The following is a 24207-nucleotide window of genomic DNA, read 5'->3' on the forward strand; positions in this document are numbered from 1 at the left end:
CCTCTGCCTGCAGACGCGCCAAAGTCTTTATTTCTTTTACATAAATATAAGAAAAACTCGATACCTGAAAGACAAAAGTCTGACGGCCTGCAGGGGAAAGTGGATGCAGCTGTAAATAACAGGCCTTATTATTATTCGGCTCAATTACACAACATTTAAGAACCATTCTTAACGAATTTACAGATTAAAATGCTTTTATTTTGGAAATACAGTGTGATTCCTAATTTTTTAAACGTGTGTTTATACGAGAATCTACATTTTATGGGAACGAAAGTCACTTTGTTGGAGTTGTTTTGTCTCCTGGAGGCCAAAAGAAATGAAAGCGGAGGGGGAGCTTCAGGAATTTATGGTTTTATTGCGTCTATAAATGTCGGAAATCCTCCTCGGTGGTGGAAATCACCAACAACTGAAAGAGACCCTTTTCAAACAAAGAAAAAACGGAAATAAGACATACGGATTAAAAATCATAAAGGGTGGAGAAGAGATTTGAGCCTGAACGACTGTAGGCTGTGCGTGACTTTCAGTTCTCCATTTCGTCCTGATGATCTTAATAGAAAAGTTGTGCTTTTTTAAAGTTTTTGTGACCTTAAAATCCCCCTCAGGACTCCAATCAGCCCAGCTCGATTTCCATCTTTTGGCCTGTATGGTTAAAAAATCTAAATTGATCTGCAGTGAGTGGAAGAAAATCTGAGAGGTATTTGAGAGGTAATAATGTGCAAAAGAAATGTCGTAGCCTCAAAGCAAAAAAAAAAAAAAAGAGAAAAGCACAAAAAAAAGAAAGAAATCCACGTTTGCGTTGTGAAGATTACACGATTATTTTGGTGCGTAGTGAAAGTGAAACCCTTTTAAAGACAAAAAGGGGTAAAATTTTGGGAGAACTGAAGCCAAAACCAACTAATTTCTTCTGATTAAAGTTATTAAATGAGCAGAAAACACGACAGAGAACAATAAGAAGCTGCACAGACCTTGTTGTCAGATGGAGAAAAAAAAAAGGGGGAAGACCAAGTGCAACCACATCCAGCTCAGTCCCACAGAATATTCTCACATCTCCACATCTAACACTTTCCCCGCTTTTTCATGCTGCGTCATATTTAAAACATCTCGGGCCCCCTTTTGGAGGAAATAAAGATGGCGATGGGAAAGACGTCTAAAGCACAAAAAACGGCTGCTGTTTATGAAAATTTACAACTTTGCCGTGGAAGTTTACGACTCACCAGGCGCGGGGATTGGTCGCTGGCGGTCATGTGGACAGCAGGAATGGGAACTTATTTCCCATGAGGTTATATTGCAGCTGCTGTTTTTCCACCGCTCATTCACTTAACAGTAGTAACACAACCTTATTCTTGGCTCTTTGTATACGCAACACGCAGCGTTTGTTTGTTGTGGGGTGTGTGGGGGGGGGGGGAAAGCTGGGCCGCTGTTCGTGCGTAAACCAAAAAAAAAAAGAAAAAGAAAGTGCGCGATGGAGGAGCCCTCCGCGCCGATGCCCTCGCCTGTGCGCGCCATGTTAATGTGGCTCCACTTGTGTTGCTATATGTGCGTGAAAATGAGGAATCATCATCACACTCCTGGATGGTGGGATTACTTTCAGGAGATCACTTGAGTGGACAAAGTGAGGGGGGGGAGATTTTTGGAGTCAGAGGAGGCGAGAGGAGCTTGTTGCGGAGTGGCACCCACACAGGAAATGATGGATTATCAACAAAGGTAAGGGCACCATGTTTCTGATATGCCGGCGATTAACTCCTTGGCACAAGTGCGCTGCTGCGGCTCTGTTGTGGCCGAACTGTCACTCGTAGGCCTGCTGTTTATGTTACTGGAAATGGGTTAGATCAGTCTGGAAGAAATGGCGATTATCTTTTATTTTATTTTTTTTCTCGCCTACACAAACCAGTTGCTGAGCAGTTTAACCCGTGAGGTGCTGCGGCGCCTCCAGGAGCGCGAACGCACCTCCATGTAGAGCAAATGTGTGGAAAATGATCCAAAATGTTGCGAGTTTGAGGCCTGGAAGAGAGTAATGTTGTTATATAATCAGCTGGTTTCGGCTGGAGGCCAGACAGGCTCGACTTTAATGATGATGATGATGATGATGGTGGTCGTGGTGGTCATACAGGCCCCGTGCAGCCCCGTGAGACGTGTTTTTCTACAAAATCAGCTACATCGACCCATCTTTCACTCTTCTGGTCAATTTTATTCTATTCAAAATTATTTCATTTCATCATATTTCCTCATTTTATTCAGTAAGACGTCTCAGAAGTCTTGTGGTTCTGATATTGCGCGGCGCTTTCTCGTCATCGCTTCGTTTTCTTTCCAATCTTTTACAATTTTGCTCAAATATTCGCTCCGCTTGCGTCGTATTTTTGATTTTATAAACGCTAAAGAGTCAATAATCGCCCAGATGAACGTTTTGATGCATTTCGGGCGCCCCTGCAGCGTTTTTTCTTCTTCTTCTGCGTATTCTTTGATGCTGCAGTTTTTATAACATCGTCATGTGATCGTGTGAAAACACGGATCGTCTTTCTGTCAGAATCATCAGTGAGTCCTGGTTGTTTGTTCCAGATGTGCAGCAGCTGTCAGGCTGCAGGGCCTGGTTGAGAAGCTAATGACTGAAACCAAAAGATCAAGATTTTTTATTGTAAACTTTTTAATGAAATAGTTTTTTGAAACGGATTTTATCCAGATAATGAGCGGTGTGGATCTGACGCAAAAGCAACGACGAAAAACAGCATTTTTTATTTTTGTCCGAGCTTTTATCCAACAAATATACATTTTTCTGCCCTATTTTTTAAAAGTGAAGACTCTCAATTATTCTCTTAACAATTCGGCGCCTTATTTCGTTATTTTTTCTCATTTTGTATTAAGTATGAGGACTTTTTCAACGCCGAAAGCTCATTTAAATGGCAGAAATTGTCTTTATGCAATTATAAGATCATAAATAAAAATGAGAACAGTGAATTTAACAATCACATCTTTTTTGCACGAAATCCCTGTAAAATCTTCTTATTTTCTATAAATTAAAGCCTAAATTCGGGTGTTATCAATAATGATAAGCAACTAATACTCATTCATTGATATAAAATGAATAAAATATGAATACTAGTAGCAGCATATTGATATAAACTATTGATAATAACGCTAATTTAGCTGCTTAACCGTTTCTAAACACAGTTATTGATAGGTGGCCTATATAGAGCTTATTCCAGACTTTCATACTCACAGTTTTTGTTTTTTATACGTGGAATTGGTTTCCACTTGATCTCCGTGGCTGATGAAGGTGATGATGATGGTGATGATGGCGGTGATGACCTGTGTGGAGGCGCGCGTCCTCCCTCCTGCTCTCCGCGCGTCTTCGTGGACTTCACAGTTGAATCAGAAACCGGGACGAGCCTTTAAAGAGTGAAACATCAACATTAGTGGCGCAGTTTTCTGGCTCGATTCGGATCCATTCTCACTCTTTAACAGGACGTCTGGCAGCTGAAATGAGAAATCTGTGTTTTATTTGTGTGTTTATTAATGAGAGGATGTTTTTTTTTTAACGAGATTGGAGTGAAGGCTTGGAGGAGGAGAGAGAGAGGAGGAGGGAGATGTTGTGCGTAAAAGGAATAATGCGCAAAAGTGTTTGCATGCGGTGTTTTTTTTGCATTGTGTGTGTGAGAGAGAGAGGAGGCGGGAGGAGGGAGAGTTTGTGCATGTGCATGTTTAGATTTCCTGTATTTGCAAGTTATTTTATAGACACTTGTCCTTCATGTATGTGCTTATTTGAGTGTATATGCATTCGAGTCGCAGCATCCGTGTGCGTGAGCGTGCGTAAAGCCCGACAGGCTCGAGCGCTTCATTTCGATTCACCGGGGACCCCTGCGCGCAACAAGAGCCCCCCATGGGTGCAATAGTGCAAGCGCAGACGGCGGTGATTGGCCAGAGGTTGATCAGATGGTACACTTCCCCTCTGTATTCAGTGGCACCTCACAACCCCCCCTTTCAGCAAAAACCAAATCTCGGATAAAGTAATGGCAAAACCACTTGGACTATAAAAGACAACAAATCATATTCCTCCGGAGTATATACACCCCGTTGTCCACCCAATGAGTTCCTATTTTGTTAACTCAACTTTTCCCGTGTCTCTACCGGGAGGACAGGACTCTCTCCTGGGTCAGATACCGTTATATTCCTCGGGATACACCGACCCGTTAAGACACTACTCCAACGCGGCCACATATGGAGCCGCCAACATGCAGGAGAAGGTTTACCCAGCCTCCTACTACCAGCAGACGGGCGCAGCGGCCATCTACGGCCGGGCCGGCGGCGCGGCGCCCTGCGACTACAACCCGGTCGGGACTTTCTACAAGGACGCGGAGGGCTCGTGCGCTTTCTCGAGCCGCGACGACCAGCCGCTGTTTGTCACTCAGGAGCACCAGCAGCGCAAAGCGGAGTGCCCGGAGCAGACTGTCAGCATGGGCAGCAGCATCGACGACAAGTCGTCCACTCTGATCTACCCGTGGATGCAGAGGATGAACGCCTGCTCCGCCGGTGAGTACGAAAAAAAAAGTGCACGTTTGACTCTGTTGTTGTCACGCAGCCTGGAGGTAAAACAGTCCTGCTTCTGCGTGATGAAGTGAGCCTCACCTCACAGTTACCTGTCAGCTGCGCACAGCTCCACTCACGCTGATATTTTCAGATAATCAGAGCAGAAAGTTTGACAATATAGTGCTCGGGCACGGAGCTTCGTGCACCTTCAGGGCTTTTTGTTGCTACATCATCCTCACATACATACATACATACATTCATACGTACACGGCCGCACGCGCACACGCGCGCACGCACATACACATACGGCCTTCATCAGCCGAGCTCCAACTTAAAGCTCACATAGCGTCTTCAGAACGGGCCTTTTTTAACATCACAAACACTTTTAGAAGCGATTAAACGCCCAAAATATAAAAACAAAAAGCCTATATTCATTATGAATGACGTTTTACAAGCTCTCCTGTACATCCGTACTGTAACGTTATAGAACAATACACTGATGTCACATCGGAGAAAACACAGCATGAGGTCACTTTTACGCACCACGCATAGGCTACAACCTATTGTAGCTGCATTTATGACATCATTTTTGAGATTTTTCAAAATAAAATATATGTTGTGAGCATCGTGACCTCACCGTGAGGCGTTTCATGTGCACAGTTGAGAAAAACCGAGTGATTACAAAGAATGCGTTTTAAAGACAGTGAATATATGCTGTTTATTCTCTTTGTGAGACATTTGCGCAGCTGTAGGACGAGGCTGTTTTGGGGAAATGTAAAAAAAAAATAATCACAATAAAGTAAAGTTAATAATGATTTCATGATTTGATACTTTGTACACGACAGCATTTCATATTTTTAGACTATAAAACTGTATTTTTGTGTTAAATACAACTAAAATCTGAAAGAAATCCCTTTATCTTTTTTTTCCAGACAGATTTTTTTTCTCTGCTGCACAGTCTCATAAAAGTATTTAATTATTAATTGCTGAATTCATTATTTTTTTCTCCCCCTCCAGGTCCATTTGGCAACAGTGGCCGCAGGGGCCGACAGACCTACACCCGCTACCAGACCCTGGAGCTGGAGAAGGAGTTCCACTTTAACCGCTACCTGACCAGAAGGCGCCGGATAGAGATCTCCCACGCGCTGTGTCTGACGGAGAGACAGATCAAAATCTGGTTTCAGAACCGCAGGATGAAGTGGAAAAAGGAGAACAAACTCCTGAACCCCTCAAAGACAGCCGAGGAGGAGGAAGAGGCGGAGAAGAAGAGCTAAAGAATAAAAAAAAAAGGGACACAAAGAAAGAGAGAAAGGCATGTGTGTGTTTGTGTGCACACTCCTAAAAATAAAAATGATGTATTATTTCTTTGTAGATATAAAAAGTGCTGCAAATCACATGTTAGAGACGTGTAGAGTGATAGTTTTATTTCAGTATCTGCACGGTGATAATGTCCGCATTAGGTTAAAATCAGGTCCTCCTCTGTTTGTCTTTGTGCTTGTGCGTTTATTTAGGGGACTATGCAAAAATCCGCCAAAATGTAAATACATCTTTAATGTTTCTTCCTTTTTTTTTTTTTTTTTTAGATTCTGGGACACTGTTGTTACCTCATGATCGTAGGCCCACTGAGTCTGATTCTGTTCCTGTCTTTTGTTGTTGTTGTTGTTTCTTTTTGTCCTCATGATGACATTAAAAGAGGCTCCGTCCTGTCCATCCTGTGCTGTAGTTGCTCTATGATAGTCGTGTTGTTTACAGCTGTGCCATCGTCGACTCGTCACATTTGTACAGATGAGATTAAAAAAAAATGTTACCTGTTATTTATTGTTGTTCACCATGTGTGTCAATGCACATCTGGATATCGTGTGCAATATTTTTGTTTAGGGAAATTGTACAGAGAAAAAAAAAATAAAGGCTTTTTGATGTATATTGGAAAATCTTGTGGCGTCTTTCATCCTCAAGACAATAATTAGCAATATTATTATCGTTATTCGTGTTATCATGAGGGTTTGTGCTGCTTCTCGGGGCACGATAAGCCTATAAATTCGCGTAAATACGCAGCAAAGATTAAAATAATTTCCAGTTTGACACTCTGAGCGTTAAACTGCCTGATAAGTCTCTGTTATGTGTTACCTGAGCCTTTTGTGGCCTGTTTTATCAGCGCGTTACATAAATGATGGATGACTCCAGGGCCTGACAGCGCGTCCCGGCGGAGCGATACCGCCGCTGTCCGGAAGATGGCGCTCTCTGCCCGCACGGCTCTCCGGGCGCAGCGGGGAGGCACCATTGACTGGAGCCTAACGACCATTATTTCGTCATCATTTGTAACCATGGAGCATGAATTACCTCTTGAAGTCATCAGTGAGGATTTACGACTGGTCAACAAAGGCACGTGATTCCCGAACGCTCTCCCATATTTGGCCGCATACCTGGCAAAGTACAGTAGGGCTTCATTGCTTATAATTCATGATTGCATCCATAAATCGTGCAAGCACACAGGATTATAGCGACAAAGATCTACAAATCGAGGCTTTAAAAATCCAAGCAAATGAGCTCTTACTTTGTAAACTCGTTCTCAGGGCGCTATCCAAATGGCTCCGACTATCAGTTACTAAATTATGGGACTAACGGCGCTGTGAGCGGTTCCTTCAGAGACCCTGGCACCATGCACTCCGGGTCTTTCGGCTACAACTACAATGGCATGGACCTAACCGTGAACCGCACCAACACCGGCAGCCACTTCGGGGCCGTGAGGGAGGATGCCCGGGGATTCGCGCCGGACGCCCGCTACAGACAGACGCCCAACTGCTCGCTCTCGTCTCCAGAGCCGGTGCCGCCGTCGTGCGCCACGGCCAGCCGCGAGCCGCTGGAACTAAAAAGCCCCTCTCCTCCCTCTGACCGGAGCGCGACCTCCGGAGGCAACAACCTCAACAAAAGCAACAGCGCTCATTTCACGGAGATAGAGGACGGCACCGTCGCCTCCGAGACCGAGGAAGGCGCGCACAGCAGCGGCGGCTCCAGCACGGCACCGCGGGCGCAGCAGCAGCAGCAGCAGCAGCAGCAGCACCAGGACCCCAACGCCACCTCCTCCACTCCCACATCAAATGATTGCCAAACGCCACAAATATTCCCCTGGATGCGGAAACTGCACATAAGCCATGGTATATTTACTAATAATATTTAGCTTTTGAAGGATGTCACGCTGCCGGTGTGTCCATAAATCTGTCAGGTGTTGCATGAGTGAGCAGCTGTGGTGTGGATGATTGAAAAAAAAAAAAAAAAAAAAAACCAGGGCTGTGTTTGTAAAGTCTTTATGGGCTTGTTTGGGTTGAGGTTAACTGCCGCTGGAGCCTGAGAGAGGATGTGGGGCTGTGAGATGTGGATTTTTTTGGGGAGGGGGCGTTTGGAGACACCGAGAAAAGGCAATAATGCGCGTTGTTGCTGTTGTTGTTGTTGTTGTTGTGTGTCGTGTTTGGTTTTTGCATGTTTACACCTCTGCATCATTTCATTATAGAGAAAGAAGTCTAGCAGTCGAACCCTCCTCCACCTTCCTCTCTGTGCTCGTGTTGTTGTTGCTGCTCTCCAGTTTTGTGCTAATTGTGTGAACATCTTCTGTAAAATTGTAGATATGACTGGACCTGACGGGAAAAGGGCCCGAACCGCGTACACCCGCTACCAGACGCTAGAGCTGGAGAAAGAGTTTCACTTCAATAGGTACCTAACCAGACGGCGGAGGATAGAGATAGCCCACGCCCTGTGTCTTTCCGAAAGACAGATCAAAATCTGGTTTCAGAACCGCAGGATGAAGTGGAAGAAGGACAATAAACTGAAAAGCATGAGTCTTGTGACGGGAGGCAGCGCCTTCCACAACTGAACAACTTTTTCTTTCTTTCTTTTTCTCTGTGTGTGTGTGTGTGGGGAGGGAAGAGTTACAAAAAAAATAATAATAATAGTTAAAAAAGAACAAAAAAGAAAATCCATGAGTACTGTAAAGCAAAGCGCAGCACCTTCCAGCATGCTATTGTGATTAGAAGAAGAAGAAGAAGAAGAAGAAGAAGAAGTATCCTGTGGTCTTAAAAAAAGAAAAAAAAAATGCCATTTTTAGTTGACGTGTTGTTGTACTATGATAGCTTAGATGTCCTAAAGATGTAAATATTACTGGGGGTATTATTGTCCATGCTTTCTGCTCTCTCTCTTCTCTTCTCTCTTCTCTCTTCTCTCTCTCTCTCTCAATCTCTGTCTCTCTTTATCTCTCTTTATCTTGAAGGTGTTTTCAACTTGAGCTCTTTATTGTGACGGTCTAACAGGAGTAAAAAATAAATAAATAAAAATTTCATTGTACAGTTAAAACACACGACAACAACAACAAAAAAAGAAAGTTAAAAAAAAAAAAAAAAAAAAAAAAGTTTCCAAACCATATGCTGCTCTTCATTGAATGTAATGTATTCCGGGGCCATCCGAAAAAAAAGCGCTTTAGTGTCAGTTTTACTGCTATTTTTGATCTTGTGGCCAGATCCATAAACTTTCATAAACAAGCCAATGTGTAGCTCTAGGGGTATTTTGTGCATCTCTGATTATTATGATTATGATTATGATTATTATTATTATGTTTAGGACTAATTATGAAGCAATGCAAATGTATTCAAACCTGTCAATGTGATAAATTTTTAGTGCTAAAGAGGTTATTCTGTGGATAGGCAGTGATGTAAGCTTTTTCTCGCCAATTTAAGCTTTTTGTATTTGTATAAGTGAACTCATAGCGCTTGGAAAAATAATAATAATAATAAAAAAAAAAGTTTCTCTCAATCGCTTTTTTGTTTTTGTCTCGACTGTGAATTAAATAGGAGGAAAAAAAAATAAAGTAAAAAGAAAACCCCTCAGGTCGTGTTCAGGGTTGTTTTTCTTTTTCTTTTTCTCTTCCGCTCGCTTAATGATTAACCTGCAAGAATCAAACAAACAGAGGAAAACTAGAACTTTTTTCAAACTTACCTCCTCCCGCAGCGTGAGGCGTGTTTGCCAAAATACGTTGCTGATAAAATCCCACAAAAAAATATATAGATATATAATGAAAATAAATAAAAAATAAAGAGTGGCTTTGGCTTACAGGTATATAGGCAAGGCTGAAGTTGGTAAAAATCCCCCCTTGCCAAAGATTGTATAGGCCTATATTACTTACAGACTGTGAAAAGTCACGTGAGGTCCATAAAGTTGGTTTTATGGTTTTGGGGAGTAGACAATGTACTATATAATTCACAACCTTGAATGAAAGTGACGGCTTAACTGCATGGATGGGACTGGAAAGGCTGGACTGGGGCTGGAAGTGATGTCCAGTCATATTTAGAGACTCTCATGCTGGACTAAAACTTCAGGAAACTCGCTCCCTTAAAAATATTCTTTCAGCTTTACATTTTATTCTTAAATAAGCAGGTTTTTAAATGGAGTTCTGAATTGCATGCTTTTCTTTAAAAAATGCTATTTCACTTTTACGATGTGAGCCAGATTTGTTCCACATCCACACCCGCAGAGGCTCGCTGAATATTTTACACTTTTTACGTTTTGCAAAAAAAGAAGATGTCAGAACTTTTAGCGTTGAGGAAACGCTCCGCGGGCCTCTGTTCCTCAAGCGGTGGCGAATTTCATTAGGATTTCGCGCGTTTAAAAGAATTCAACGCGTAACTTCTTTTATTCTGCAAATAAAAAATAATTCAGAGGGTAAAATCTCTAGAGGATAATCAGCTTTATTATTCGGCCTTATGGAGCTGACATGAACCGAACTTGGGCGAGCTCCCCGGAGTGATTTATTCCGATCGTGTCGAGTCACCGAGCGGCCAAAGGTGAAGTCTCGGACACAACCCCTGAGCTGGACACAAGCTTCACTGCTTTAACATAAAGACAGCTTGTGCGGGGCCGTGCGGGGCTGTGCGGCATTGTCTGCCGGCAACTAATAAAACATAATGATATTATCTCCAGGAAAACCGAAAAAGGTTTTATGAGGGATATTTTCAAACTTCTTCTCAAACTCATTTCAGGTGGAGGAAGAAAAAAAAAAAAAAAGGAAAAGTTAAAATCAGTAGTGGTGGGCTATATGTGGTCCCAGACATTTTCCACATATTCATAACTATTAAGTGGCAATTTAACCAGCGTAATGAGTATTGCATATTGATAGGGGTAATCTGTACCCGGATCTCATGCATTATTCATGGCGGCGGGGATCATCGCTGGGTCAGTAGACGATATAGACTTGCAGCCGCAGATGCGTCAGGAGGAAGCCGCCACAGATTGCACTGTCACGATGGAGACTCATATGTGAAAACAAGACGAGCCTTAAGAGAATTAAACGTTTTAATTAAAAACAAAAAAATAAAAATAAAAATCACAATACATCTGCTGCAGTTCGGATTGAATCTCTGCAAACGTGATACGTAAAATTCACAGAAAAAAAAAAAATTTCTTTTTTGTCTAATCTGCTTTGAAATAAGATCAGTTTGATGGTTAGGTAAATGCTTATAGAAAGTTCTGGAAGATATATAATAGATAATAAGGTTAAAGGACACCGTGACGCATTAAAAACATTATGTTTAACCGCATGTGGGGTCTCAGAACAGCATCTCTATTTCCTGAACTTAAACGCTTTCAGTCAGATCATAATTTGGCAAAATGATATCTGAAATTAACTGTTTATAAATATAAAACAATAAAATAAGCAACATGTCAGCACAAACTTCACGTCAGCACGCGTTTAAAAATCCACCTCTAACACTGACCTCAACGCATTTCTCGGTCGTTTAATCATCACGATGAAAAACATGAAACAAATGTCACCTTGAATGTTTTTTTTTTTTTTTAATTTTTGGGGGAGAGGCCAGTTTTTGGTGTCATGGATGCTCAACATCTGGCAGAGAGAGAGAGAGAGAGAGAGAGTGTGAGAGAGAGAGAGAGTGTGCGTGTGTGTGTGTGTGTTCAGCTCACTGGTGATGTAATGCAGATGTTCGGCCAGCAGAGGGCGCCTCAGACCGGCCAGGAGGATGATGGATGAGCTTTTTTTTTCATCCCCTGTCCCTGCTCCGACTCTTATCATCGGGGGCATGTAGGTTAGTGAGCGGGACACAGAGGGTGAAGAGTCACTCCGAGCCTGTTTATTAGTTATCTGTGTAAGGTTCGAGAGGGGGGGGAATGGACCTTTAATCCCTGAGACTTTGATCTGAGGCTGAATCTCTCTTTAATGAGCTTTGGTTCACTGTTGAGGCTGATAATCACACCGAGCTGCTTTCTTCTGGAGGGCAGATGAGGATATTGTGCAAGTACTGCACTTAAAGTACTTGAGTATTATTTATATAACATTTTATGCACTTCATCGCACTCATTTACTACATCTGAGAGGCAACTCTTTATTCCAGGAGGCCTACTTTTATTTGACATCTCTAATCACTTGTTACTTTTAAGAGATTTTAAGATTTTGCACAAGAAACAAGACACACCTGAGCATTTACGGTGAATGTGTCAGGTGTTAGATCTTATTCAGGCTTTTTATTAACCAGGCCAGTCCCGTTGAGATCACATATCTCTGACCTGGCCAAGAATAGCAGCAACACAAAGTTACCAAGAGACACACAGAAAACTTGGACCTTTAACAAAAGATTGGAGACATTTCACAAAATATGAACACAGTCTTGTGTTGTTTTCTTCTTTTCTCCTTCATTAATCATCTCACGACCCCCTCAGATTTATCTGGTGACCCTCTGGAGGGGTTTGACCCCGATGTTGGGGACCACTGGACTAAAGTAGCTGACTGAAGTGTTTCTAACTGGCTCCACCTCACAGCTACGACAGTGGGACGCTGCCTGATGCATCCATATTGAAGATCTAAAACACCACTCACAGAAGTTGAGCAGTTTTACTACTCATACTTATACACTATAATTACAGGTAGGCCTACTATTACATTGTGTTACTGGTACTTTCTCTTAAGTAAAAGTTCTGAGCACTTCCATCAATCACTGTCAGCCTGAGGAGCCTGAAACTTGAGTTGTAAAATGGCCAACACATCTGAGAAAAGCTCATTTCACTCTACGTATTCATACCTCCAGCAGAGAGACACAATCTGTGCATCACTGCTACAAGTGCTCACAGTGGGACGTTAACATCTTTATGATTTCTTATATCAGCTCTGAGAGAAAAGCAGATAATAAAGCCTAAAATAGTTGTAAAATCTATTTTAAACCTGGCGGAATACTGGATATTGCAGAGGTTTTCAAACGTTTGGTGGCTCTCCTGTATTTATATCTGTGCATGAAAGCCAACATGTTATCTAATCACTCTGGTCATGTGTGTTTTTGGTTCCCTGGAAGATTTTAAACAGATTTTTTAGGGTATAGAAATTGCTTCTATTAGGAAATCAATGTGTATAAAGGACCAATGAGGTAACTTATAAACTCATTCATTACTTTTCATTACAATAACAACAAAATCTCACTGCACACCGTTTGGGAAAATTAAATGTTGTGTTTTTGGAACTATTCTTTCCATTGACGACTTCATAAATGGCTGATAAATCAATAAACTAATGTTTATAGATCCACTGTAACGTGAATAACAACACTAACGTTGGCAGGTTACAACTGCACATGTTACTGTATTTAACCACTTTATCAATGACTCATTAACATTTATATCTGCACATTTATAGCAACGTACTGATGATTCATTCATGTGATGTTTTAAACTACTTACTTTATGGCTTGTTAACATTTATAACTACATGCTGGCTGGATTACAGCCCTTAACTAATGTTTTAATAACATTTATACATGCAGATGTGACGAATCAACACCTTTATTAATGACTTATAAGCATTTATAACAACACATGTGCTCATTCAAAGACTTTATTTCCATTTATGACGTTTTAATGACCTATAACGATTTATAACTACACATGTGATAAATCAAACCCCTTTATTAGTGACTAAGTGATATTTATTACTTCAGATTTAGTGAATTAAACCCCTTTATTTATGATTTATTGACATTTTTTTGAAGACATTTTTTGTAAAGAGGAAGGGACAGACACCACCACAACCTGGCAACCCAGACTTTGCTCTTATTCATGCTTATAACGGCTCTCGATGATTTATTAAGCATTATTTAACAGTAAAATAAAGGTTAGTCTTGTTAGAAATAGGTGCTGTTTAGAGACCAGTGTCTAAAATGGTAAAGTCTCTATATAAATTCAGTCTTTTGCTTTTAACATTTGGACGTGATCAATAATTAACGAGGCCGCAGCTTCTGTCCTCGGGCGCGCGCAGGCTGATGACCTGTCATCTATATATACCCTGTAGATCCGAATTTGTGTAAATACAGCAGCAGCCACAAATTCGCGTCTTGGGGATTATGTAGGTGATGACACTTCACCTCGAGGGGGGAGAAAAAAAGTCAACATTTAAAAACCAGGAAAAAACGAATGAGGTTCTGCGTGTAAGTCTGCGCAATGTACAATTAGTGACTTAATCATTTATTATATGATTTTAATGCAAATAATATGAACCCCTTTGTACATGTTGTGTTTTCTGTGCTTGTTATCAACTGTGGAGAAATGTTGTTTTTGTAAGGGAGGTTCTGTTTGGAGTCTTTTACGCACAGAGCCGCAGGCCTCCACCAGACTTAATACGCCGCTTTGGGTGTTTTTTCTCTCTTTCCCCTTCCAGCCGCACATTGTTGGAGAATATGACATCTGTGAAGTTGCCGGACAGGCCCCTCAATGTGGGCCATTGTTCGGCACATCATTTATCTTCTTTTCACCGCGCAGCCTGTAGTCGAGGAGGAGTTTTAGTTAGCAGGGAAATGTGAGGAGGAGGACCACAGCTATGAACTGCTCCAACAGACTCCCAACAGGACTGGACCGAGAATCTGTCCCGGTGAGGAGATGAGACCCAAAAGAAAAACGTAAGTTTAAACCAAAGATGTGTGTTTTTAGCGTGTTGAGGAGAGGAGAGTCACAGTGTGAGGCTGGGGTTGGTTTGACGTAATAATCAGGTAGAAGGCTGTTAATTAATGGGTATAACACACTGTAATGTGGTTATAAGCTGACATGAGGACAGTTGTGAGTGTTTATTATAATAATTATCATAAGCAACAATTATAACCTCTCATATTAAGGTATTTTTCACATCACAACAAGTGTGTTTTATAGGCCTTTATTCTAATTATCTCTTTACAGCAGCCTGCACTGATGGCCTCCTACAGGAGGAGTTATAGTTGTTGACAAATACATTAACAAACAATTATGATAACAACATTATAGTGAGTTATAAACCATATATTCATGTGTATATGTCATTTTTTAATGTGGGAAATTAATCAATTTGTCTGAAAATAATGAATAGTGCGTGATTTTTGTGCTCACAGGCGATGTTTTTCCATTTGATCTGCTCTTGAATTATATTTATTCCAGGATCTATTCCTTGATTTATGTTGCCCACGTTGTGCTGTGTGAAATGGACTCGCTGCTACTGTTGATTCAACTGTCTTTGAATTAATTCAGAGCCATAAATCCCCTCCTGCTGGACACGTGGTTCCTGCAGCTAATTGACAAGAGAGGCTGCAGAGAGCTGCGTTTGTCAGCAGGCCTGCAGACTGAATGGAGGAGGTGGAGGAGTTGGAGGAGGTAGAGGAGGTGTAGGAGGGTGTGTGTGTGTGCAGTGTGCACATGTCCATCACAGATCAGACAGGCAGAGTAAAGAGTGTGGAGCTCGCCATGGTGATGAAGATGGGATGTAAAGTGCAGCTCAGGGATGTTGTCATATCTGAATGATCGCCAGCCACTACAGGCCACAGGGATCAAATCTGAATTTATATTTATACTGTATGTCTTCATTCAGCACTCTGACTTATCATGTCGGTCCATCTGCATGTCCCCCTCCACCCTCCTCCACCCTCCTCCTCCTCTGGTGGCTCATTTATCACAGGAGGATTTGGACTTTTTGAAGATGGCGCACTTATTGCTGATTTTCTTTGTATTTATGTGCCACTTTTTATGGCACCATGTAGGCTGTGTGAGAGATTTATAGTCCATGTATGTTGCCAGTTTATTAGGTAGAGAATACCTTTACTCGCTGATATGCAGTAACTGGGGAGGACAAAATATTAGGAACAGCTCTCAGTTCAAGGCAAAATGTTTAAGAGGATTATCTTCAATATCGATTGATCATTTAGACAAATGCTTCACCGGAGCCCGCACTGATGCCTTCAAATTGCTGAAGCTGGAACCAGTAAATGTTTAACTTTTCAGCTTTTTAGACAATCAATTTTTATCTTGTTATGGACGAGTCAATCAATCGCTTTAAATTGCTGAGCTTTAATCTACATCTGATGGCCGTTACCATTGTGTGGAGCTTAGTTGTCATTATTATTTACTCCATGATAACTGGGAACGACATTTACAAAACATATTTTTGCTGTTGTCACCACAGAAAAATGTCAGTAGGTCCTCTTGAAAATATCCAATGGCATCATGCTTACAAATGTTCAAAGAATGAGGTCATTCGTCACAAGTATCCAGTAGTTTCACTCTTACAAATGTCGAAACGCAGACTCGAGCTGTGGTCACTCGCTTGGCAGCCTTGTCACCTTTAACATCACCTCGATCTCCTGACATAAACATCGGGTCATAAACACGTACCACCTGCACAACTACTATGGTGGGTGGCAACCGTTGATTTAGATAGAATTAACTACACATTGATTGCAGATATAAATGACGCCTTTAATCCAATGAAACTAGCTCGCAGAGTGTGATTATACCTGCACACAACCATGGAGGCGATGTCCCATAATTTCTATGAAAACTGCTCAATGGCGCATGAAGCCAAATGACACGCCTGTTTTTTTTTTGCATAGCTTCCACATTGTGGGCCCATAGAGCAGCAGAGACTACAGTAGACTGAGCCGGCTAACTTCCTGTTTTGCTACCGGCTAACTTGAGCGGGGATAAAATAATTTAACCCTGCGGCTCTTCTAGACTTTCCAAATGTTATTGGACCGATTGGCTCAAATTCTGACAGTGAAATGAGTCATTTGTCCAAAAGATTTATCCACCATTTTCCAGACGCTTCCTTCACATCGTAGATTATGGGCTACTTTTCTGTAGGTGGAGGCCATGTTGTTTTTGGTGACTTATACTAAACAATACGATACGATACGATACGATACGATACAATTCGATACGATACGATACGATTCGATACAATACAATATACTTTATTATCCCCGTGAGAAAATTTGTCTTGGACTCAATTGTTGCGCGCCTGATGCAGGTTTACTCAGTCTGGTTTCACACATAACTAAACAATATTTTACCAACCTTGCAACAAACTGTCTTTCTTAACGTGCGATATTAGCTTTTACAACGACAAATATCATATGTGCAATTCATGGGATAAAAAAATGAACCGCCATTTTCTGAAATCAAGTCCCACGTTTAGCCAGCTGCACGACTATATGACAATGTGAGAACTGGAAATTATTTAACAGATGCAGAATAATTTATTATTTAATTATTTAATATTTAATTTCTGTGGCATCCCTGAAATGGACTTTGCTAGCCTTCTTCTTTAGGTTATGGGTTGATATTTAGCCATATAATGAGATGACAGATGTATGAACTGTAAGAAATTTCACAACTTTGTCTTTAAACTTAAATGCTGCAGTCATGAAATAAGAGTTTCATGTTTGGACATACTGTAAAGGCCAAATGTAGTCACTCTGTATTCTCATTATCTCCTGCTGGCGCGCACGGCTCAGAGATCAAAGGTGGCCAATTTACATTAATTAACGCTGCTCGGTTAAAAATGAGCCCCTCAGAGCCAATCAGAGCGATCGAGCACAACGCGAAGAGGAGAGATCAAAGTGCCGCCAATCGATCCCGTGCAGCAGCCTGATTGGTCAGCGTGTAAACCAAAACCAACTTCTACATGGAGACTTTTTAATGGACGCTCCCTCTGCTGCTGACCACTGTCTGTGTGTCTGTCTGTCTCCTCCTTTAGTGCTTTAAAATGACTCCCCCGGATCACTCATTTAAATTAGAACAAAAAAAAAAACAAAAAAAAAATCTCATTACATAAACAAGACGTAATGCACTCGGCATGTGAGTGTGTAAGAAAACACACAGACTAAATTACTGATAGCTTTCTTTGCAGGAGTAATTTATGGCGTCTCTGGCATCGCTCCTAAATGGGATGTTTGAATTTATTATTACAGCGCTGGACAAGTTCCCAGGAGTGTTTGAACAGAGTGGAGATGTGGCTGCCTTGTGTGTCCATGGACACGGGAAGTAGAAGTAATGCTCTAAAAGGCCTTATAAAAACCTTTAATTGATTGACCGCAGCATATAGATACTTCCTTTGATCGTGAAGCCTAATGTTACTTGACAATATTTCCTTAGTAATCTGCTAAGTGTATGAGCTTCGAACAGGCAGGTCCTTATAACATACAGTATGCTCCTCTCCACAATGTCTAAACTCAAGTGTAACATTTGCCGAATTTACAAGAAGGACCAAATGATTAAGAATTCATCATATAAAGCACTATACAAAGTTTATAAGGTTTCTCCTGACTCATCAACACACAAAATGTAGAGATTTTATAAGGGAGTCTGGGGAATTCCTCTCCCTCTTCGTCTCCTTGCTCATGTCGAATGCAGTGGACCTGTAGTATGTTGATTTTCTACATATTAATTCTGCTGTTTTGAAGTTGTTACACATTGTTTGCAACATATGCCGAATTTACAAAACGAACCAAATAATTACGAATTTATAATTGAAAAAGTAATACAAAGTTTATAAAGTTTCTTCTGACTCAACAACACACACAATTTAGAGATTGCATAAGGGAGGCTGGGGAATTCCTCTCGCTCTTCATCTCCTTGCTGTTGTCGACTGCAGTTGACCTGTAGTATGTTGATTTTTCGCTTATCAAGTCTGCTGTTTTAGAATTGTTTCACATTTTTGTAACATATGCCGGATTTACAAGAAGGACCAAATAATTAAGAATTTACCATTGAAAAAGTTATACAAGTTTATAAAGTTTCTCCTGACTCAAGAACACACAAAATTGGCAGGTTTTAAAAGGGAGTCTGGGGTAGTCCCCTCTTCGTCTCGACTGCAGTGAAAGCTGACTTTGACCTGCAGTATGTTGATTTTCACATAATGCTGTCGTCGGTTTTCAAATTGTTACAAATATTTTTGTAACATATGCCGAATTTACAAGAAGGACCACACAATAAAGAATTAATTGCAGAAATTGTTACACAAAGTTGATAAAGAATCTTCCGAATCAATAACACACAATATTGAGAGGTTTTATAAGGCAATCTGGGGAATTCTTCTCCCCCTTCATCTCATTGCCGTTGTCGACTGCAGTTGAAGCTGCTTTGACCTGTAGTATCTTGATTTTCACATATTCCGTCTGCTATTTAAAAATTGTTACACTTTTTTTTGTAACATATGCCGAATTTACGAGAAGGACCTTATAATTACAAATCCATCATAAAATCCGGTATACAAAGTTTATTAAGTATTTGACGACTCAAGAACATACAAAATTGAGAGATTTTACAAGGGAGTCTGGGGAATTCTTCTCCTTCTTGCTGTTGTCGGCCGCAGTTGAAGCTGCTTTGACTTAGAGTACGTTGATTCTCACATGTGTTCTGTTTTCAAATTGTTACACATTTTTGTTAATTACTATTAGATATAGGCTAAGTTATCCTGGCCATTCAAATTATAGACCATACACTGCACATTAAGTGTGATGTCTGGAGCTGAAGACGCAGATTGAACGTTTCAAAATAAAGCTGCCTTTTGGCTCATTTCAAACCACGCCAGTGGCGATTGGAGGCGAACATTTTCTTTATCTAAATCCACTTAAAACGAGGCTCCCTGCCAAAAATATTTCAGCCTTTTCCTCCCTGGCCTCCCTCTCGATCTCGATCCACCTTCTCCTTCTTCTCTAATTACCTCATAGACGTAGAGAGGTAGTCGATTTGCCATAGAGACGCGTAAAAAAGCTTATCTTTTATCGCAGGGGCAATTACCATATATGAAACTGAGCTTGCATGATCAGCAGCTTCTTTCGCCACACACACACACACACACACACACACACACACACACACACACACACACACACACACACACTCTCACAGAGGCTGACATTGTGTGCAGAAATGCTATGCAGGGCGGTGTGAGCTGCAGAAACACTGTCCACTCTGCTTCACCCCACCGGCATGCAAAGGAGCCACCACCATCACCACCAGCAGCACCAGCAGCACCAACAACAACACCAACAACACCATCATCACACGCGAGAGCCGCTTTTTTTTTTCTCTCTGCAGGGATTATTCTAATATTTTCCTGAAAAGAAAGAAAGGAAAACAAGGTGAGAGGGGATTATTCGTTGGTGTGCGGACTGTTTGAGAGAGAGGGGAGTGAGTGTGAAGGTAAGGCAGCCCGGGTGTTGTGCCGCGGACTGGGTTATGTGTCTTTATGATTTACGAGCCTGACTCCAGCCGCGGTTCAACCAGAGTTCATAAAGCTGCATGCCTCCAGACTTATTCTCTCTCTCTCTCTCCCTCTCTCTCCCTCTCTCTTTCTGTCCCTGCGTCTGTTTTACTCCCTTAAAAAAACCTCGCTGCTTTATAATCCTGTTCTGTTTAATTTCAGATGAGTCCAATTTAATTAAGAATCTGGTTTTCTTCTTCTTCTCCTTTTTTTTTCCTTTTTTAAATCGCGTTTTCGTTTCAGTTCAGGGCCATAAAACAGCCGCGGCGCACAATAGACTCTTGTATTAATTTTCGGTTTCGTGATGGATGAGTTTTTTAGCAGATTGTGATGCAACATTTATTCATTTTTTTTTCTGCTTGAAAATGGGTCGAGACGGGTCTATTCATTAACCGAATAAAAGGCTGCTATTTATTAACAGTCGCAGGCCCTAATGCAATTCAAGGAAAACAAGAATTAAAATGACGCATTTGGTTTTATATTATAACAAAAGCTTTTTATTGAAATTTGGTGGATTTATATTTGGATTTCTATGTGCAGACTAATTACTATCATTACTATTACTATTGTCTGGTTTTTTTTTGTTCTTGTGCCTTTATTGTGAGTGTTTCAATCCCTTTAAAGACAGACACAAACATAAGCAATACCCTCGTTTGAAATCATTATATTTTATTTATTTGAGCTGTTTTACAACATGATAAAGAAAGAAAACGAGCCTGCTGTAGGGCACAATAATCGTTCGAGGGAAAATAATTACATTTAACCTCAGATTTTTTTACAAGACTATCCTCGAATGTGTGTTTTTATTTCCAGCAAACTCTCAATTTTCCGTCGCCTCTCTATCCAGGAGAGGCTTTGCTATTCATGTCAGCACACTATTGAGTTGATAAGATGGATCATGTGGTCTCCTCCCTGATTCTGTCTCCGTCTTTCTTTCTCTGTCCCCTGGATCCACTCAGGCCAGAAGCCCAGGGCTCTCTGGAAACCTGCCATGTGACATTTGGCTGCCAGCGCTCCGTCAGAAGGTCAAAGGGGGCCCCGGTGCACATTTCATGGAAATGCAGAAAAGCAGCGACTTCTTCGGAGACCCTTTGGATGATGTCAGGGGGTTCGGCTGTGCGCACCACGCAGCCGCGCGCCAACAATTGGCGCAAGTGGAGACGTTTGCGCGCACGTTTCCTCGGAGGTCAAAACAGCAGAGCACCAAGTTTCCAATGAGCAAAAAGATTTTCCCCTGGATGAAAGAGTCCAGACAGTCAGAGCAGAAACACGACAGGACAATCGCAGGTCTGTACGACACAGACGACAAACGAGGCCCTTTTTCATTTAAGCTCCCTTTAACGAGCTCGTACACAGTTAATGAGGGGAATTAGCTCATATTCGCTCATTCTCAGGTTCAAAAGGTCAGGAAGTTTTTAATGAAGCCAGGAGGATAAACACACGGTGGCTCAGTTTTGAAAGCTCACAACAATTTTAGGGTTTGATTCAAATGATATAAATAATTTTCACAATGCTTCAAACAAAAAATAAAATAAAAACAATTCACAGATATAAAGTTTAACTCTGCAGGGATACACATTTACACATAAAACACATGTATGTAAAATGGATTTTTAGTAGTTTAAAGCATTTTATAAGGGATTGATAATAATTTGTATTATTAAGTAGAATCAAGACTAATTAAAAAAATATATATAACCCAAAACTACATGTTAGTCTCAGAGTTTGTTCACATTTTAAGCTTTTAATCTTGATTTAGAAAAAGAAAAACTACAAATATTTATTAATAATAAATGACATAAACCTTTCAAACCCTGTTCGATGTCACTATTCATCCATTATTACTTGCTGCAGGTTTCGAGGAAACACACTGTCCCAAAAAACAAAGAAAATATTATATATTATTCTGAAAATGATTCCAATATATTTAAGAAATATGAATACACCATCTTGAATTTTCCATTTAATGTACTGTAGCATCATTTAGCTTCAATGACGAGTTAGAAGAAGCCTACAGACAATAAAAATTTCATCTTAACATCATTTTTTCTAACTGTAAAGCTAAAATGTGATCACACAGATCAGCTCTTCTGAAAAACCGTGCAAGATAACATGCAACATGAGAGTATCGACTCCTCCGCCAAAACTCTGCAACATCACAACCTCCAACTAACTTGTAAACAACCTCGTGTCATCTTGTTTCTGTTTTTTTTTTCATCCCTTTCTGTCTTCGTTGTCTCGGTTCTCTATTCAGGTTAGGCTGCTCGCCTGAATGACCTCTCATACAGTCAATGGAGGGAATTATCTCAGCCTGTTTTTTCTCCTCTTCAGGTTCAAAAGGTCACAAAGCTGCAGACAGACGCTGTCAAACCTCAGCTTAGCTTTTAGGCCCCATTCCATTTTTAGGACGTCATTTAAAGAAATAAATAATAACTGTTATTTTTTGAGGCAACAGCACACTTCAAAACAAAGTGACAAAATAAAGTTTATTTCTAATTTAACGTTTATTTACACATGTTGATGATCAAATGATCAAAATAACACAAATCAGAATTGGAATCAGCTTTATTGGAGAAGTATGTTCACATATAAGGCTCTGGTTTACATTGCTGTCAGTGTACTCAAAAACAGACTTTTAGAACAAGGAAAATAAGCAGTGGATGAATAACTTGAAGGTTAATAAAGAGTAGAGAGTGGTAGAGGATAAAAGCATGGACAAAGAAAGTGTCTGCATTCATGTCAGCTGTTCTAGCAGTAGTGCAAAGACATCAAGAATAAATATTGGATAAATGTGTGTACATTGGTTGGGTGAGCTTGTTTACAGATACATTATGAGCAGAATCAACTAGTACAACTGAAAAATGACAGTTAACAAGATACAGACTCAGTGAAAGGAAGCAGGCAGAGAGAATGACGAGAAACAAAGAGAAAGAGAAAGAAAATTTCCATTTGAATATCAACCTGTTCCAGCTTCCTTTCTCCTGTTCTTCTCCACAGACTGCACCGTCAACGAGAAGTGTCCAGGCGCGCCCCCGGCCTCCAAGAGGACGCGCACCGCGTACACGAGCGCGCAACTGGTGGAGCTGGAGAAGGAGTTCCACTTCAGCCGCTACCTGTGCAGGCCGCGGCGGGTGGAGATGGCCAGCCTGCTCAACCTCCAGGAGAGGCAGATCAAGATCTGGTTCCAGAACCGGAGGATGAAGCAGAAGAAGGACGAGAGAGTGCAGGGCCTCGCCACCATCACCACCACCTCCTCCACCACCACCTCCTCCTCCTCACCCCCGTCCTCCCCCTCCGCCCCGGGCAGCCCCACTCTGTCGAGCCTGGGTTATGTCCATCTGGGCGGGGATTACCAGCCGGCCTCCCCTCCGCTCAAGTCCCAACAGCAGCCGAGCCAGCCGGCGTACCCGGCACAGTACTCCAAATATCCGGCTGCAGGCTTCACGCACGGCCCGCAGTTCAACGTGCAGTACAACACGCACAGCACGTCACACACAACAGACCCAAACATGGATACTAACGGGTTTTATTTCCCACAGAGCTGCGCTCAGGACAGAATCATGCAAGCTCCAAAACTGACTCATCTGTAGCAGACAAAAGACTCAAAACTGTCCCTTTAATTCACAGAAGAAGACTCCACTGATCCGCCTCGATGCATGCGTTTTTATTATTTATTCACCGGACTGATGAATCTAAACACTAGTCTCAAGTCTTATTTATTTGTATTTATACATATTTATTTAACTTATCTTGTGTATTTCATATTTATTGCTTTAACTTTTAGGCTTCCTCTTATCGCCTCCTCCTCAGAGACATTAGCTGTGAACCCTGTGAAACTTAAATTAAAATGTTGTTCCTTCAGCTCATAAATAAAAGGCAATTTGTTGAGATTTCCCCTCCAGACTGCCCTGAGTAAATAATCCATCAAGAGCCAAAAACGAAAAGACGACTGTAGTTCAGCCAAAAGGTTGGAAAAAAACGCAAATTTCCATTTTTTTTCTTTTTTTGTGTTAAAGCTTAATTAGCACTTGAGGTCTATAACATCACATTAACTCTTACTTAATTACGCGTGAGTGTGGACGTGTTAGGTTTTTGGAAGATATTAGGCTACATTATAGAGTCGTTAACTCTCAGGCACGAAA

The 24207-nt window shown here is 41.2% G+C and overlaps 3 protein-coding genes across 6 annotated transcripts; all 3 read left to right on the top strand.

Moving 5' to 3' along the window:
* Positions 1–1313: 1313 nt before the first annotated feature.
* On the top strand, positions 1314–6452 carry hoxb6b (homeobox B6b). 2 transcript variants are annotated; one of them, XM_030399852.1, is made up of 3 exons: positions 1314–1704; positions 4134–4524; positions 5539–6452. In XM_030399852.1, exons 1-3 carry the CDS (start codon positions 1573–1575, stop codon positions 5793–5795), a joined length of 780 nt encoding a protein of 259 aa, XP_030255712.1. In that variant the 5' UTR covers positions 1314–1572; the 3' UTR covers positions 5796–6452. The 2 variants fall into 2 exon arrangements, with proteins under 2 accessions (XP_030255712.1, XP_030255713.1); XM_030399853.1 differs by lacking the exon at positions 1314–1704 and having other exon boundaries at positions 3551–4524.
* A 418-nt stretch (positions 6453–6870) lies between these two features.
* On the top strand, positions 6871–8920 carry hoxb5b (homeobox B5b). Its single transcript, XM_030399847.1, has 2 exons — positions 6871–7676; positions 8142–8920. Exons 1-2 carry the CDS (start codon positions 7064–7066, stop codon positions 8387–8389), a joined length of 861 nt encoding a protein of 286 aa, XP_030255707.1. The 5' UTR covers positions 6871–7063; the 3' UTR covers positions 8390–8920.
* A 3332-nt stretch (positions 8921–12252) lies between these two features.
* Positions 12253–23955, top strand: LOC115570973 (homeobox protein Hox-B3). Of its 3 annotated transcripts, XM_030399849.1 has the most exons (4): positions 13870–13988; positions 14219–14456; positions 21025–21352; positions 23063–23955. In XM_030399849.1, exons 3-4 carry the CDS (start codon positions 21118–21120, stop codon positions 23653–23655), a joined length of 828 nt encoding a protein of 275 aa, XP_030255709.1. In that variant the 5' UTR covers positions 13870–13988; positions 14219–14456; positions 21025–21117; the 3' UTR covers positions 23656–23955. The 3 variants fall into 3 exon arrangements, 2 of the variants coding, with proteins under 2 accessions (XP_030255709.1, XP_030255710.1); XR_003981854.1 differs by lacking the exons at positions 13870–13988; positions 23063–23955 and adding an exon at positions 12253–12441 and having other exon boundaries at positions 21025–22935; XM_030399850.1 differs by lacking the exons at positions 13870–13988; positions 14219–14456 and having other exon boundaries at positions 19946–21352.
* The last annotated feature ends 252 nt before the right edge of the window (positions 23956–24207 follow it).

This window comes from Sparus aurata, chromosome 20, assembly GCF_900880675.1.
Source record: "Sparus aurata chromosome 20, fSpaAur1.1, whole genome shotgun sequence".
In the NCBI taxonomy this organism is placed as follows: Eukaryota; Metazoa; Chordata; class Actinopteri; order Spariformes; family Sparidae; genus Sparus; species Sparus aurata.